This window comes from Trypanosoma melophagium (assembly GCF_022059095.1).
Source record: "Trypanosoma melophagium isolate St. Kilda chromosome Unknown ctg17segment0, whole genome shotgun sequence".
NCBI classification, from domain to species: Eukaryota; Euglenozoa; class Kinetoplastea; order Trypanosomatida; family Trypanosomatidae; genus Trypanosoma; species Trypanosoma melophagium.
In genome coordinates this window covers 17447-34485 of record NW_027125145.1, presented here as the reverse complement: position 1 = coordinate 34485, position 17039 = coordinate 17447, and the positions used below count along the sequence as shown (strand labels likewise).

The 17039-nt window shown below is 38.7% G+C and overlaps 9 protein-coding genes across 9 annotated transcripts; all 9 read left to right on the top strand.

The window, feature by feature from the left end:
- Positions 1 to 28: 28 nt before the first annotated feature.
- LSM04_001637 (uncharacterized protein) lies at positions 29 to 764 on the top strand (the record flags this gene model as incomplete). The annotated part of the gene is made up of 2 exons (XM_067334248.1): positions 29 to 113; positions 619 to 764. 2 exons carry the CDS (start codon positions 29 to 31, stop codon positions 762 to 764), a joined length of 231 nt encoding a protein of 76 aa, XP_067193283.1.
- A 726-nt stretch (positions 765 to 1490) lies between these two features.
- LSM04_006835 (Alpha-glycerophosphate oxidase) lies at positions 1491 to 3302 on the top strand (the record flags this gene model as incomplete). The annotated part of the gene is made up of 1 exon (XM_067334247.1): positions 1491 to 3302. One exon carries the CDS (start codon positions 1491 to 1493, stop codon positions 3300 to 3302), a length of 1812 nt encoding a protein of 603 aa, XP_067193393.1.
- Positions 3303 to 4276: 974 nt separating this feature from the next.
- On the top strand, positions 4277 to 5149 carry LSM04_007350 (NADH-ubiquinone oxidoreductase; the record flags this gene model as incomplete). Its single annotated transcript, XM_067334245.1, has 1 exon — positions 4277 to 5149. The coding sequence occupies one exon, from the start codon at positions 4277 to 4279 to the stop codon at positions 5147 to 5149; it is 873 nt and encodes a 290-aa protein (XP_067193402.1).
- A 712-nt stretch (positions 5150 to 5861) lies between these two features.
- On the top strand, positions 5862 to 9176 carry LSM04_003188 (uncharacterized protein; the record flags this gene model as incomplete). The annotated part of the gene is made up of 1 exon (XM_067334244.1): positions 5862 to 9176. One exon carries the CDS (start codon positions 5862 to 5864, stop codon positions 9174 to 9176), a length of 3315 nt encoding a protein of 1104 aa, XP_067193318.1.
- A 310-nt stretch (positions 9177 to 9486) lies between these two features.
- Positions 9487 to 10782, top strand: LSM04_006878 (putative sodium bile acid cotransporter; the record flags this gene model as incomplete). Its single annotated transcript, XM_067334243.1, has 1 exon — positions 9487 to 10782. The coding sequence occupies one exon, from the start codon at positions 9487 to 9489 to the stop codon at positions 10780 to 10782; it is 1296 nt and encodes a 431-aa protein (XP_067193395.1).
- A 419-nt stretch (positions 10783 to 11201) lies between these two features.
- LSM04_001784 (Peptidase M8) lies at positions 11202 to 13253 on the top strand (the record flags this gene model as incomplete). The annotated part of the gene is made up of 1 exon (XM_067334242.1): positions 11202 to 13253. The coding sequence occupies one exon, from the start codon at positions 11202 to 11204 to the stop codon at positions 13251 to 13253; it is 2052 nt and encodes a 683-aa protein (XP_067193288.1).
- A 752-nt stretch (positions 13254 to 14005) lies between these two features.
- Positions 14006 to 14980, top strand: LSM04_006623 (Phosphoadenosine phosphosulfate reductase; the record flags this gene model as incomplete). The annotated part of the gene is made up of 1 exon (XM_067334241.1): positions 14006 to 14980. One exon carries the CDS (start codon positions 14006 to 14008, stop codon positions 14978 to 14980), a length of 975 nt encoding a protein of 324 aa, XP_067193386.1.
- A 586-nt stretch (positions 14981 to 15566) lies between these two features.
- Positions 15567 to 16082, top strand: LSM04_002521 (uncharacterized protein; the record flags this gene model as incomplete). Its single annotated transcript, XM_067334240.1, has 1 exon — positions 15567 to 16082. The coding sequence occupies one exon, from the start codon at positions 15567 to 15569 to the stop codon at positions 16080 to 16082; it is 516 nt and encodes a 171-aa protein (XP_067193301.1).
- Positions 16083 to 16485: 403 nt separating this feature from the next.
- LSM04_009508 (uncharacterized protein) lies at positions 16486 to 16992 on the top strand (the record flags this gene model as incomplete). Its single annotated transcript, XM_067334239.1, has 1 exon — positions 16486 to 16992. The coding sequence occupies one exon, from the start codon at positions 16486 to 16488 to the stop codon at positions 16990 to 16992; it is 507 nt and encodes a 168-aa protein (XP_067193441.1).
- Positions 16993 to 17039: the final 47 nt, after the last annotated feature.

Here is a 17039-nt window from a genome sequence, read left to right as displayed (position 1 = left end):
AAAGTCATTCCTTCGACAGTCTCGTAATATGGAAGTTAGTGCAAGTCAATTAACACACAGGCGAAATCAATTTGAGGAAGCTCAATTTAAACAAGTAATGCTATTTGCAGGGAGTACGAGATGCGAAGAGGCGGGAACTGTCATCGCAGATAAGTCCTATGCACTCATACTCGAATAGAGAAGGTAGTACACCTAATTCCATGTATGATCTAAACCAGACATCCCTCTCTTTATCATCGCCGAGAATAGAAAAACAACAACAACAAGAACAAAGGCAAAAGAACAAGAAAACGAAGAAAAACAGTATCTATTAAATTCATTTCCTGTTCCTACTAATGAAATTGGGTCAATACAATATAATAGGCCATTTTTAATGGACAAATTTGGGAGACATGATTCTACACTCTTAGACGAGTCTCCTTTAAAAATGTCTTATCAATCCCCTTCTTATTCTTCTCCATTTCAGAGGAATGTTCCCTATGAGGTGTCATCTCCATTGCCCAAGAATACTAAATTACAAATAATCGCAACAACAACAACACTCCCTTCTTTCCCATATTTCCCCGCAATGGGAATTCTCCGCTCGTCATTCGGCTCCATTAACACAATCTGCTACAGTGTACGGTGCAATGTCGCCTGGTGTTGGTTCTGATCTTGCGGCGTGGAAAGATTACTCCGTCGGCGTACGGGCGACTTCGTATGGTGAGATGCAGGAATCCAGTTCTTCAGCTTCGGGGGACAAGCGTTCTAAGCGATGGGTGTGAGGAATTAAAAATAAGAGGGGAGAGATATTTGATGAATAAGGAGGTTGAGCACATCAGTCTCTCAATATGATTATTACCATTTTTTTCGTTTTTTTTTTTCTTTCTTTTATTATTATTATCTCTCTCTTTATATTTTTTGGTGTGTGTACATGCTTCCTCTTTTCGGTATATGTTACCTTCTGTGAAAAAGTGCTTGACCAAAAAAAAAAAATGACATTAATTGGTAATCAAATAAGTAAATGAAGGAAATAAGAATATTTAACTTTGACAAATATGTGTACATTGTAAAAATAGATTTTTTGAAATTATAATTACACCCAGGTATACGTTTACTATGTCTGATGAGTTACAATAGAGTAGTATATTATTTATAGGGGGTTGAGTGCTCCCCTTAGTTTTATCGTTATCGGCAATAAATAGGTATCAGAGACGTTTTTTCTTTTCGTTTTGTTTTTATTGTTTTCTCCCTATTAAGTAATTTGTATAGTGAGCTATACTACCAAAAACTGCTTCTGATATATGATATTGTGGGTCTTGGAAATAACTGTAATTTTAATCTCTTTTTTTTTCTTCTTTTCTCTCATTCTGGTGTACACACTCTACATTAACCACAATCATAACAAAATAAAATAGTAACAATAGAGAGTCTCTGCGAAAAACAAGTAACGGGTTATCCTCCATACTATCTACTTTGTCCATCTCTCTCTCTCCCTCTCTCTCTCTGCAATGGCGAGTGCAACGAAAAGATTAATTGGAATCTCCACTGCTGCTCTCGCTGGTGTTATTGGATTCAGCTACACAGATCCAAGCTGGACACAGCGACGATTTAACCCAGCAAAGGCCCCACCACTTCGTCAGCATGAAAATCCCACACGTGCAGAATGTGTGAATAACTTAAAAATGTATAACTCAACTGAGACACCAATGGATGTACTCATTGTTGGTGGTGGTTCAGTCGGTGCTGGTGTGGCACTAGATGCTGTAACACGTGGATTAAGTGTTGGTCTTGTTGAAATGAATGATTACGCAAGTGGAACAAGTAGTCGGAGTACAAAACTTATTCATGGTGGTATTCGCTATCTTGAGAAGGCGGTCTTTCACCTTGATCCACAACAACTGGGGTTGGTTGCGGAGGCACTAAGGGAACGTACTATCATGATTCATCAAGCACCACATCTCTGTCATGATGTTCCTACTATAATTCCATGTTATAATCCATTGGATATTATAATGTATTGGTGTGGTGTAAAATTATATGATTTAATCGCCATGTGGGAACGTGGTACTTTAAAGTATGCTGGATTTCTTACCCCTTACGCCACAATGGATAGATTTCCTTTATTAAAACACGAAAATCATAACAGAGAAGTATTACTCGGTTCCGTACAATATTATGATGGACAAATGGATGATGCTCGTTTATGTCTTTCCTTGGCACTTACAGCTGCTAGTTATGGAGCAGCTACAGCTAATTATATAAAAGCAGAAAAAATGGAAATTGTACGTAATAAAAAAGGAGAAGAAATTGTAAAAACTACCCTTCATGATCGAATGAAGAAGGAAAATTTTACAGTTTACAGTAAAACTATTGTAAATGCTGGTGGTCCATTCAGTTCAGAAGTGCAAAAACTGATAACCGATAAAAACACTATTCGTATGGCTCCTAGTGCTGGTACTCATATTATTATTGACCCAAAATATTGCCCCGAAGAGAGTGCTATGGTAATCCCTTCTAAAGATGGTCGTGTGGTATTTGGTATTTCTTGGATGGGAGGATGTTTACTTGGTACAACGGATAAAATATGTGAGGTGAATGAAGATGCACGACCGTCAGAAGACGATGTGAAATTTCTTCTTGCAAATGTGGAGGAATATGTTGGGAAAGTCCCACGTGAGGCGGTGCAGTCCGCCTGGTGTGGTATTCGACCACTCGCCCTACCGGAGAAATCCGGCAGTGGGGGAACAGAGAACATTGTGCGGGAACACATGGTCTCCGTCGACGCGCAGCACCGCATGTTAAGTGTTACCGGAGGGAAGTGGACGACGTACCGCAAGATCGCACAGGACGCGGTGGACACGCTGCGGGATACACTACTGCGGGATGCGGCACCACTGCAGGCGTGTGTAACGGAGGAGCTGCAGGTGGTGGGAGCACACAACTTTGCGGCTGTGCCGTCAGATCCACCAAGTGATATTCCACACGATGTACACACACACTGGCGCACAAGCTATGGTGATCGCTATTCCACGCTGCTTGAGATGGTGCGGCGCGAGCCAAAGTTGTTAAGGCGATTACATCCATCAGAGCCTGTGGTGGAGGCGGAGGTGGTGTACGCGGTGCAGCGGGAACACTGTGAACGTGTGCAGGATTTCATTGCGCGCCGTACACGTTTGTCATTTCTCAATGTACAACATGCGAAGGATGTTATACCTGAAGTGGCACGGGTAATGGCAAAAACGCATAACTGGGGACGTTCAAAGAAGAATGAGGAAACAGCAAATGCTTTCGCTTCTCTGGAATCGTTTCGCGCCAACTAGGATGACTTGACTACCTCATATATTTATATATTTATTTATATACCCATTCATGTGCTTCCAGAAGGTGAAGGAGATGTGAAGTATGAAAACGAATAGGAATCATAGTGAAAGAGGGTTGAGAGTATGAGGGATGGGCGTATCTACAAGAGGAACAGCTATCATTTCTTTGTTTTTTGTTCTTTTGTTTTTGTGTTTTGCACGTTCGTGTTCAACGTATTGTGAAGAAAAGAACCATATATATATATGTGGCAAAAATATGTAAGCGAGTCATGTAACCCATTAAAAAAAGTGTGTATTATTACGCATACCATTGGTGCATGACATTTCTTTCGATCTATGTTTGTGGATGTTTCACTTCGTATGTTTTTATTTTCCTTTTTTTTCGTATTTGGTGTGGATATGATTCCTCACATGATGAAGTGATGATGATGAAGTTAAGGTTTTGAACTCCTTGTAGTCATTTTTAACTCATTAACTCTCTTTCCTATGTGATGATGCTTATGAATCAATTTCTCAAGTGTCTGTGTTCGTTTATTTTATTCTTACTTCTTTCTGTCTTTTTTTTTTTTGTTTCTTCTTTGTTTATATCATTCAACACGTCTTTTTTACTTCGGATTCAGGAATTGATTTAATGGGAATTTCGACGGCAGTGCAATTTGAATGATCTTTACGACACTCGTATACTCTCTGAAATTACTTCAATTTACACCAATGATATTCCTTCTCCCATCCCACTACTCTCCGGTGAAAAAAAAAATAAAATAGATTAAATTAAATATTAAAGATAGTAATAATAATATGTCCTCAACTCTTTTTCTCTTACGTGTATTCTCTTCTTTTTTCTTCTTGTACTTGTGCTTATATAATGCGCCTATATTCCTCTGTGATGTTCATAATATTAATAATAATTAATGACAATGCATGTTAGGTTGTTTGGTAAAGCCATCAAAGTACAACAATAGCAGTTTGTAGTAATGGCAACAGCGGAGGAGCTTGGTGTGGGTGGTGTAAACCGCGTTGGTAAACCCATATTTATTGCCACAGAACACACAAAATACGCCCCTAGTACAGATCGTGAACTGTCAGATCAGGAACAACTCGCATGGAAGTCATTTCAACTCTGGCGAGCCACACTCTCAGTGGAGCGGCGTGATAACGTGTATAAATCTCTCACTAACGCCGACTATACAAACTTTCGTTTGGCGCATCGTATATTGGGTACACCGTATCCTATAGTAGATGAAACTCCTAATTTCTTTGATGTTTTGAAAGGAATACGATGGTATGAACATGTCTTTTCAGCAACTATGGCATTATCATATAGTTACTGGATTCGATCGAAAGCATCACTACGGCATGCACGTATGATGCCCATGTCACGCTCATCTATTACATTCTTAACGTTTATTTGTATGGATTTGTGTTTCGGTTATCGCAGTATGTACAGATTAACAGGTTATCTACCAAATGACCATGAATGTCGTAAGTATGGTGTTATGGAAGATAAAACACGTCTAGAGGAAAAGAAGCAAATGTGGGAAAAATATGCAAAATATAAGAAGGAGTGGTGTCGACGATTTGATTATCATGTTTATGGTATTCGTCCTGGTGAGAATTGGAGTTTCTTTTCAGCGTGTCTGTTGCCATCGTGGGAGCCTCGCTTTAACACCTGCACAGATTATCCAATGCGTAAGAACCCGTACTTTCTCACTACTACACCACTACGGGATATGTTCGCGGAGTCACAGTTTACGTATGAGATACCAAATGATGAGAATGTGCCGCTTGTAAAGGAGCGTCCAGAGTTTAAATATCTCTATCGTGGGCCAGGACGCCAAGGAAGTTAGTGAGTACGAAGAACAAAAGGCAAAAAAAAATATTTTTACATTATATTCACTGACAGGATATTTAGTGAAAAAAAACAAAAAGAAGGGGGAAGTAGATATTTGGGGTTAGGATTCAAGGTGTATTATTATTATTATTATTATTGTGTGTGTGTTTAATTATTACTACAGACGGGTATATGTTGTGTTAAGTGGGAAATGGGAACGAGGGTTTGCGGGTTGGGAGTAGATGACTGAGAAAGGATCTATTATATATAGGGAGAGAGAGAGAGAGATTTAGTTTATTATTTATTTGTGTTTTTTGCAATTTGTGTGTGTGTGTGTGTGTGTGTACGTATGTTTTTTTCTTTTTTGAAGTGTTCTGTACATGAGGCGATTGCAGTTGCAAGATCTTTTGTACAAGAAGTGGTGAAAGGGAGGTGGAAGTGTGCAAAAGATAGATGTTTTGCAGATTTGATAAGTGGAGTTACATCTAGAGAGACTCATTCAGAGTGATGACAGTAATAATAGTAAAAAAAAACAAATCATATTATTCCGTTTTTTTTTTTGTTTTTGTTTTCCTTCTTCTTCTTTTGTTTCTCCTTCTACTGTTGTTGTTGATTTTGTATTAAAACGCCTTTCTTCTTTCTTCTTTTGATTTATTTCTTCTCTTAGTTTATTTATCCTCAGAAGAGGAGTTGTGTATGCTCAGTTATAGTGTCTGTCTCCGCTGGGAATGCAAAGCTCAAGAAGAAATAAACCGCAGAGCTTAAAGTCCATATGCGATGAGCTCCTCAGAGGCTGCACCAGTAGTAGTAGTAATAGTAGTAATAATGATGATGATAAATTACAACAGCAGCGAACATTGTTAGAATCATTATTTAAGTCACACAACTCTGTATTAAGTGGAGTTCCCACTTCAATAGCACTTCGTCACACAGTGGAGTTATTTGTAAAGGAACACGCAGATAGGATGCAATTAAGTAGTGATATGGAGGCGCTGGCAGCAAAAGAGATTGATTCATCTACTGTATGTGATCTTCTTCTACGTTATAAGGTTCCTCTTGAGAGTCTCAAGGCGGAGTGGAAAGGCGTATTGGAAGAAACATTCACAAAGAGTAGTAATGATAGCCGTAGTTCTGAATGTGATGTATTGTGTTTAGATTCAGAGAATGACACAGCGTGGGAAGTACTACAATTGGGAGAAGAGACTCTGTGTAATAGCCATGTGAATAAAAATACCTCACGTGATATCCTTAGCACGTGTGTGCGGGAATGGGCAGTGACAAAACAAGATGATATGGATAATAATAATAATAATAATAATAATAATAATAGTCACACTGAGGATTTCAGTAATGGAGTTCAATCTTGTGTGTTGAAGAATAATGGACATGAGATTCTTCAAGCGGTGCGTGAAGTTTTAAATACAGATCTTGATACTAACGTTTTAGATGAGAATTATGAGTTTTGGATAGCGGTACTACTCACATATGTTGAGAAGGACACAACATCACTTGAAGCTGTTAGTGTGGTGGAGATGCTTTATATGCATTGCACAGCTCAAGAGAAACTCTATCTTGTTGAATCCATTAGGAAAAGAATTCAGCATTTTTCGGATAATACAGTGGTTTTAAGAGATATTTTTTTGAAATTGCTTCATCAATTACTACTACGCACTCCAGATGATATCATTGCTTTTACAGATGAAGAAATTCTGGAACTGTTTCTACAATCTTTACGTGTTATTGTAAATCATATTACTTTATTTAACGCTATAGATACACAGGCGCAGTGGTTGAGAGGTCTTTTGGTGCGTCCATCCCTTGTATGTCATATTGTCTCCTTACCAAACTCAATGCCAGAGATTATAGATAAATTAATAGCCGATACTACACTTACTCCACATGTCATTGCCTTAATAGTTATCATGTTACCACTTTGGATGGGAAATGATGGTATTAAAAGTAAAAGCGTTATCACAATATTTGAAGGGATTGTAAATGCTATACTACATGATCGTATTGCAAAAGAAATGTTAACGGATCTCATGATATGTATAGGACGTTGTGTACATGGTATTTCTTTGGAAAAACGCTCTGAATATGTTAATATTATATGTGATGCTGTGGTGTGTAGAATGAATGAATCAGTTGTTGCAGTATTTGCAGCAGAATGTGTACCCAGAATATTAGAACTATTATTACGATTTGCGTGTCCCTCGTCTCATTTCTCTGATGAAATGTACCGACTACCCCTAATAAATTTAAAGTATATAGAGCACAACCTTTTAAGACGCTCTGAGAAGTGGTCTAAAGTGAATAATGTAAGAAAAGGTATAATTCGTATGTTTTGGTGTGTATTGCTGCGTTGGTATGGGGCGGATCTCCCTAAAGTTGTGGCACGTATTGTGAAGTCTTTGTGTAGACGTGATAGACAAAACAGTAAAAATTTTAATATTAGTGATAACAGTAATAGTAATAGTAATAGCAATACTGTATTGTGGGATGAGAAACATCTTGTGGCGATGAGTTACACCACATCACTCTGGCGTGAAGTGGAGGAATTGTTAGAGAGTGAGGAACGGGGAATTTGTTCCCTCAACTATGTGGCACTTCTTTATCATATCTGTAGCGGCAGAGATATAAAGATCTTTGCAGAATATCAATTACAAGAAGAGAAAAAAGAAGAGGAAATGGTATCATTTCTACCACTAGTACCACCAATACAAGAACAACATGAGGAGGAAAATAGAGAAGAAGTGCAACAAGGGCAATCGCAATTAAGTCGTATGTCAATTACATGGTGGATGTTAATGCGATGGTGTACAAACCCTTATGCACGTCGTGGGTTGTTTCTTGCGACAACAGAGTCACTTCGTTCTCTTGTGGATAATGATTACAATGCTATTGTGGATAATGTTATTCTAACAATGCCAGTGGAAGAATTTGATACATTAATTCACATGCCGCACACCATCTCTCAAGAGAAAGTTCATAAACAGCGAAAGATTGCCCTTTTGCTTTCTATTAGGTTATGGATTGCTTCTTTAAGTTCATTAACAGAACCTGAGGTACCAATGACTTATAAGATAAATTTGACCGATATGCTACATCACCAGATTCGAAATTATTGGGTAGATTACAATAGTAGTAGTCGTAATGGTATGTTGTTTAAATATCCATTTGGTGATGATTCCCTCTTAGTGTTGCTTTGTGTATGTTCTATGGAAAAGTTAACAGAGAAAGGGTGTAGTCATTTTATGGATAAATCAGAGTTACAGGAGACTCTGGAACAGTTGGTACAGTATCGATATGGATTCGACCCAGTAGAACAGGTAGTAAAATACCTAATCACTGGTATTGGTAGCGAATATCTTACTTCTATTCTTACAAAGCGATTTGAAGCGATGTGTGATATTTTTATATCATCTGATCTAAGAAAGAATAAGCAAGGTTTTTTCTTACCATCACCTGTAACAGAAGGAGATTTACATACCCTTAATTCCCTCATCAAATTAAAGGAAGAAACTGAAACCACAACAGTGACAGATGATACTAAAGATGTTTCCTTGCGTAATATATTGTTTCTTCTGCTTGAATTACATGGAGGTAGCGTGTTTCAGGCAGCGAGTCACTTTAGAAGTTATCCCGTATCGAAATGGGAGGGATATGGACGGTGTACAGAACTAGCTATGGGCGTTGTGCAACACCTTATAACGACGTGGCCACACATTGAGAGGATTCTTCAATCTGCTGGTGTGGATGTGTACTATATTTCTCTGCTTTGTGTTAGTAAGTGGCTGCGGGATCCTCCTGTCACATCAGTGGATTTGGCAATGAAGTCTATTGAAATGTTTATGCGTCTTGGACAGCGAAAATGGGAATGTATAGTTGCGGAGAGCCTGTATACTCATTTGATGGGAATTTGGAAGCAGTTGAGAGAACCAGAGGAGTTGTCATCTTCATGGACAGAGTCGGGTGTTTTTCCGGTAAGTCTTCTTTGGGCTTCATGTTTGACAAAGTTATTTGTCTTGTCTGAAGGAGCGTGAGTTCTGCAGAAAAACTTGTTTTTTTTTTTTTCGTTTGTTTGCTTTAGTAAGATGATGATATTACTTTTTTTTCTTTCTTTCTTGTCTGCTGTCCCAGTCCCCTGTATATGTGTCTGTGAAAATATATATCCTCTTTTCTTTTCTTTTCTCTCTCTCTCTTTCTGTCTGTCTGTATGTATATGTGTGTTTTGTTTTTCCCTCTGGACGATTATTATTGTAATTGTTGTTGTTCTTTTTCTTTTTTTTCTCCCCTTTATTTGTAGCTCTGTCTAGCACATTGTTTCCCTGAATATAATAGATCAAGGGCAGTATGAACAGCAGCGGAGCAGCTGGACTACATAATCCACAGTTGTGGCGCCGTTCTCCGGATGTACAGTCGATAAAAGACCCTTCCTCTCCATGTTTGGTGGATGAAACGGGAAACACAGCAGGATCCAAAGAAAAAGTTGTTCGTATTGTGATGGGATCTTTGTCTGTGGTTGACTGGATACGCAGTCAGTGGTTACTGTGGCTCTTTTTGTTAAGTATTTGTATGGCGTACTATCGTCCTGCTTCTGTGGATATTGCCTCTAGTGTATGGGTGCGAATACTCGTTTTTGTTTCCTTTACACTCAGTGGTGCATCATTTCCAGATCTTGACAAGAGTGCCGCCTTCCGTTTTATTGGCCCAACTATTGCCATGTGTGTTATGAGTCTTTTTGTTTCTCCTATAATAGGAACTGCCGTGTATACAATGTTTCATGAAAATAATGATCTCCATTATCTCTTTATAGGTTTAATGTGTACATTCTGTCTTCCTCCATCTGCTATTTTATCCGTGGCAGCAGCACGATCATCACAGGGTAATGAGGCCCTTTCACAATACCTAAGTGCCGTTGGAAGTGTAAGTGGTGTAATTGCTTCACCTTTACTAATGCTTGCTTGTATTTCCTTATCACATTCAACAAAACTTCCAAGTACAATGGAAATGGTATTTTTTCCCGTAACGGTTATTGGTCCATTTTTTATTGGTATTGTCGCACAAAGAGTATTTGCTTGGATTTCACACCGATACATAACTGGAGAAGATCGTGATTTGGTACGTATCAGTAAAGCAGAAATTGCATGTTCTGAACTTTGTGAAGGGAGTCTTGTTTATTGGCGTCAACGTGCTGTTCAAATGAATTGCCTTGTTTTGCTTTTAGTGAACTATTTTATGTTCAGTTCATTTTTTGTGCAATCGATTACCCCTAATCTATTAACATGGAAAGGAATAGGAATAGTATCTTGCTTAGAGTTTGCTCTCTACCTTGTCTTGTCTCTTGTGGGGTGGTGTTTGGCCTCTATGATTACAGCCACACCAGAAGAACGTATTGCGTTGTTTTTTGCCCTCGTAACGAAGTCTGAAGTACTTGTGGTGCCAATCATTCTTCATCTTTTTCATGAAAATCGTCAAGCCGCCGTTATTTTGCTTCCCTCGCTAATGTATCATCTTATCCAGGCATTTGCAACAGGTGTGCTGAGTTTCCCGCTGCGGCGCTGGAGGTATAGATACAATTGTCGCCCAGGAACAACTTTGCTTCCATTGCGATTAAGTAAATCTGTGCGGGCCTCATCAACAAAATAGAGGAGACCTTCTTTATTATATATATATATATATATATATATATATATAATAGATGTCTTTCTCTACGTAAAAGATGAGACACAGTCTGCGTACGTATGTGTGTGTGTGTCATTTTTTTTTTTCTGTGTGCTTGCGTGTAAGTGATACTGTGGAACGTGAGAATTTCATTTTTCTCTGCTTCCCGCATGAATGATTCTTTTCCTTTTTTCATTTTTTCTTTCGTAAAATACCTTTTGCTAAAAAAGAAAAAAAAACAGCGCCTTCAAATGTAGTGTCCAAGTTCCTTTTTACCTATGTTAAGATGTTTCTATGAATATATCTTGTGCTTTTTTTTCCTTTCCTCTGGGCAACTAATTCATAATGTGCCAGTACCCTTTCTTTCTTTTTTGTATTTTTTTTTATTTAGAGAGAAAACAAACATGAAATCTCTGATCTTCATTGGTTTCCGATTTCACTTCCCGGAGGTATTATTATTTCTTCTTTCAGTGTTTGCAATAGTTACGATTTTAGATGGATCCCACGCGTATGCCAATATTGGATCTCATCAACACGAGTGTGTGCACAGCCAAGTTGCCATTCCGTTAAATGAACTACCGTACGTAAATGTTGGTTATAAAAGTCTACTTTCTAGTGTGAATGCTTCCCCTCTTAAAGGGATTGCCGCCAGTGCCCGTTCAAATATTCGCTTTTACGCTAATTTTCTCTTTGATGGTGCGTGCAGCTTTGTCGGAGAAACTGTTGATACCTATGTTGGAGGTAGTATAGTCTGCGGAGAAAACGATATCCTTACACCGCGTAAAGTTAGAACACTACACGCTTTAGTTCAGAGTGCTTTTGATTTTCTAGAAAAAGCACTTCTTGTAGATTCTCTGACATCCGTGAGTGCACCAGAAAATGTATGTGGGTTTCTTAAAAACCCTCTTGTAAACGCTCTTCAGAAAGATTTTATTCTTTTTGTTACGGCTAATCCAAGAGAAATCCGAGGTAATGCTATTGCATGGGCTCGGGCATGTGCAAGAGATCCACATACAGAACGACCAGTTGTTGGTCATATCAATTTTATACCATCTTCTGTAAAAAACTATGTTAGAGAAATTGATAAGCGTGTTGCTATGCATGAATTGACACATGCCCTTGGATTCACTGATCTTGCGAATACAGCTAAAGAGCATATTGGACCATTAGGTGTACCAGAGCCTGGATCTCGAAAAATATATAGACCAGAATTAGAAAAGTATGTAACAATAATCACAACTCCAAAAGTAGTTGAAGCCGCCCGAAAACACTTTGGGTGTCCAACACTTGATGGAGTTGAGATTGAAGATACTGGGGGTATAGGAACTGCGGGATCTCATTGGAAGAAACGTATTTTATTTGAAGAGGCACTTGTTGGTGTCATTACAAGTCCGAATATTTATTATTCCTCCATTACTCTTGGCTTTTTAGAGAGCCTCGGATATTATTCAGTTAACTATGATGTTGCAGAGGATAATTTTCAATGGGGAAAAAATAAGACGTGTCGCTTTTTGTATAACAAATGTAATGATCAAGATAAAGGAGTAGATGAATTCTGTTTTCAGCCATCTCATTCTCCTTCATCTCCATGTACTAATGATAGACTTGGTATTGGACAGTGTGATATAGTTAGGCATAGCAATGATCTTCCACCAAATTCTCAATATTTTAGGGACAGTCGTACTGGTGGAAGTCTGCCAGAAATGGATTATTGTCCATTTATTATGGGATACTCAAATATTGATTGTATAAATAAAGAAGTATATGATTCAAGTAATATATTCGGTAGTGAATTCAGTATTTATAGTAGATGCTTTGAATCTAACATGATTACCGGTGCCTTTCCCAATGTTGGGACTGGCGCACGATGTTTTCCTATTACTTGTACAGAATCTGGACAAATACTTATACGTGTTCAGGGACAAACTGCATTATGTCCTGTAGATGGAAAAGCTGGTTATGCAGATACTTCTCACTTGGTGGGCATTCATGGTAAAATAAAATGTCCATCAGCGATAGAACTATGTGGTGATGTTAAGGGAAATGGTGTATCTGAAAATTTACCCATATCTCTATTAACAGACAATACTGAATCATATTCTCCACTCACAGTACATAGTCCCATAAACTTTACACGTGAATATAAAGAATCCTGTGAAGAACGAGTTAAATGTGCAGCGAGTTTAACTCCTTTCTTTCCAGCCTGTCGCTCTATGGCTAAAAAGATTATCGACTGCTTTGGCAGAGACTGTGAGAATACGATGCAAAAATGGCTTTATGAAAATAACTTTACTCAGAAATGCAAAGATCCAAGTGCACTAGCTTATTCATGTCTAGACAGTTGGATAGGTGTTAATGAGCTATGTGCAGTGGCCTCTGCTGCCTATCCACTAAAAGTACAGTTCTCTCTTATTACCATCTTACTCGTGACAATGATGGTCGCCTTTGTGAACTGAACGGGGGTTTTCTTATTTCTGATTTAGAACACTTTTGGTGGTATCAAAATAAACCAGCGAGATTATATATACATATACATGTATTTGTGTGTGTGTTTTTTTTGCTATGATGAACTAAATTAGTAATTACTTTATGTACCTATGTCTGTTTTTCTAAGAGAGTATAGGAGCTAATCGAAATATTTTACTCTTTTTCATTCCTAATTGACTTTTTTTTCTCTTCTTAAACTGATATCTATTTCCAGATTAGGTGCTTAGATGTGGGTGCGATAGAACATTTACGAAATGGAGGGAAAAATAGGTGAAACTCAAAAAAAAAAAAAACAGAATATATATATATATATATATATATATATATATATATATAACAGCATATGGTAGGAAATTTTTGTTTGTTTTATTTTTATTTTTATTTTTATTTTATTTCTTGTTCTTGTTGTTTTTGTTTTCTCCTATACACGAACAGACACGGAATCACCATCGTTATATTGGTATCACCTTTTGGGAACCTAGAGATGCGGGTGTTATGTGATGATATTATCCCTTACGGGTCACTTATTTTTTGTTTTTGCGTTACCCCACACTGTAATAATTATTTATTTATTTATTTTTCCACTCTTTCTCTCTCTCTCTCTCTCTGTATTTCTGGGTTTCCTTGTTTATTTATTTATTTATTTATTTATTTTTCTCTTTTTGTCTTTCTTAGTCCTTCGTTTGCAAAAACAACAGCTTTACAGTAGGGTTAGGTCGTAATGGAAAGTACGAAATCTCTGAAATTCGTGGGACCAGATGTGAGAGATGCCGATATCGCAAAAGCATGTCTGCACCAAGGTGTTACACACATTGAACTCAACAATTGCGATGGTATTACCGACTTAGGTGTACTGACCAGTATTCCAACTTTGGTGGAGGCACATATTTGCTCATGTAAAAGACTACGTTGCTTTGGTTCATTGGGTCAAAAGGAATCATCACTGCGTAAAGTCGTGCTTAGAGGGACACCAGTAACAGGAGCTCAATTACGGGATTTAATGAGTCATAGTACTGAAGTTATTGTTGAGGAGAGTAATGGTTTTGAAAAAATGGAAAGACCATCAGAATTGCTTGTTAGGTCTTCTTTGGATATGATTCGAGATGAGGCAGCTCATTTTAAACCAGAACAAATTGGAATTGCATTTAATGGTGGAAAGGACTCTGTTGTAATGATGGATCTTCTTCAATGTGTTTTTGGTGCTGAGGTGATGAAGAAATGCTGCATATTTGTTCTTGGAGTAGGTGGTATGAAAGAATTTAGTGAAGTGGTCTCATTCAGAGAACAGTATGCTAAAACCTTTGGTTTTACTATAACTAATACTGACGCTTCACTATCAATGAAGGAAGGGCTTGCATATCTTAAAGAAACCAAAGATATTCAACTTGTTTTTATGGGGACACGAAAAAGTGATAGTGCACATCAGAAAGAAAGTATAGAACGTACCACTAAAGGGTGGCCAGATATGTTGCGCGTATGTCCATTGTTTCATTGGAGTTATGAAGACATATGGGGTTACATTCTCGCATACGGTATTCCATTCTGCAGCTTATATGCACAAGGGTATACTTCTCTTGGAGGTCTTAATTATACATCACCAAATCCCCTTCTACGTCGAAGTGATGGAACTTTCAGTCCTGCCTGGGAATTGAGTGACACTTCTGCCGAGAGGAATGGTCGTCTAGTGAAGGCATAGGTATCACAGAGAGTGGTGGCAAACGTATTAATTTCGCTTCCCTATTTTGCCGATCTCATTTTTATTGTTTTTTTTTTCGATATTTTTATTTTTGCGTTCCATGCTTGCTTTTGTGTATCTTTCCTTTCCTCTCTCTATACGTATATGTGTGCGTTTACCTGAAGGAGAGATAGAGAAAAAAACCTGGCGAGGATAGTTCGAAATTAAGGCCTAAGAGGTAACTAATTCAGCAAGGTATTTTCTGTATTATACAGCTATACTATATGGAGGCATAAACATGTGTATTTGCTCTTCTATTTAGCTTTCTATTTTTTTTTTTTTTTACTTTCTCTTTTTTTTTTATATATGTTTATATATCTATATTTATATTATTTGATGACATGATCGTGTAAACCACTGAACTTTTCTTCACTTGCATCTTCTTCACAGTAGTTAGGTCGATAGATACGCAAGTGTGTCTATCCCTCTCTTACTCTTTCCCTCTCTTTCTCCCTCTCATCCTCCGTGATTGTTAAAGAGGTAGTAGAGGGCCATTCCATCAACACACACATTACAAAACAAAACAAAAAAGAACAAATAAACAAATATGATGCGCAGTGGAGCCGCGTTTAATCCCATGCGGCGCACCCCGCCCCCGCCCCCGCACATGGACACGTTCAACTTGGACCCAGCAGAGTACATTCGTGTGCTCTCAGCGGAAGGCCACACATTCGTCGTCAACCGCGACTGCGCCTGTGCCTCACCGCTGCTGCGCAAATCTCTCGCCAATCACCTCGACCCCGCGCTGCCCACTGTACGGATTGTGTGGGGCGATGAGGCATCCACAACAAGAGAAACAGAAAAGACGGGAGGATCACAACAGGCAGAAAGTGAAGAGGCAACGACCTCAGAGGCTCTTGGGACTGTGGGAGGACAGGCAGGGGCTTTGCGCCCACCGGTCATTTACTTTCCAGAACTCCCCGCAGTGTGGCTGGAGGTGGTGCTGCAGTATTTACACTATAAGCACCGTTACGAGGGAGATACGGGCGATAGACCACCATTTCGCGTCCCAGTGGAAGGGGCATTAGAAGTAATGAAAGTCGCAGCGGTGCTGCAATGTTGATGAGGTATGCTGGTGTCTCTTTTATAGTTGAAGGATGCATTGCTTTAAAGGGGGAAGGAAAGGAAAGAATCACAGATGGAAGCTTATCTGTTCTTTTTTTTTATGTGTGTGTGTGTACTTGGTTGAGGTGCGCTATGTACAGGTATGTGTGTGTGTCAGTGGGAAATGAGACCATTATGTCCTTATATTTGTGGCATTTTGTGCGAGTTTTTCTGCTTAACGCATGGACGACGCACATAAATACAAAAAGGAAGAAAATTTTATTTTCTTTTTAATATTTCTTTAATGCTCTGGAGAGTAATTTAAAACACATAAATAATACTTTCTATGCGCATAGCACGCCTTTGTCATTGTTCTTTTGCTTTTTTTTTCTGTTTCCTCTGTATTTATATGTGTAAAGGGAATGTCGAGAAGGCAGCGTGTCGCCGTGCAACCAGAGCAGACGGTTGCGCCACAGATTGTGTTTGACAAGTCCCACATGGTGTGTGTACGTTCTGCCGATGGTCAGTTTTTTCTGTTGGACCGAAACTGTGCGATGGTAAGTGGCGTGCTGCGGCGTTTTATGCAGAAGCTAAATTGTGAAGAAGAACCTTGTACAGCTGCTACTGTTGCTACTTTCACTAATACCACTTCTACTGGCACCATTCCTGGTGCCGCTTCCAGTCTCCCTGCTACACCGTCGTTGCCATCACCTCCTCCGGAATCTTTTTACCTCACACGAATTGGGACTGAAACCTACGACACCATTATATTAGAAGAGATACGTAGTGATCTTCTAGAACTTGCAATACAGGCAATGTATTTCAAGTATAGATACGATGGTGAGCCAGAGAAACGGCCATTGGAGGTGCATCATTCAGCAGAGATGAGGCATAGATTGGCGGCAGTGAGTGTGTTGCTTGATATGTAAATGATACAAAAGGATATGGGAGCGATAATTATTATTGAGGTTGATAT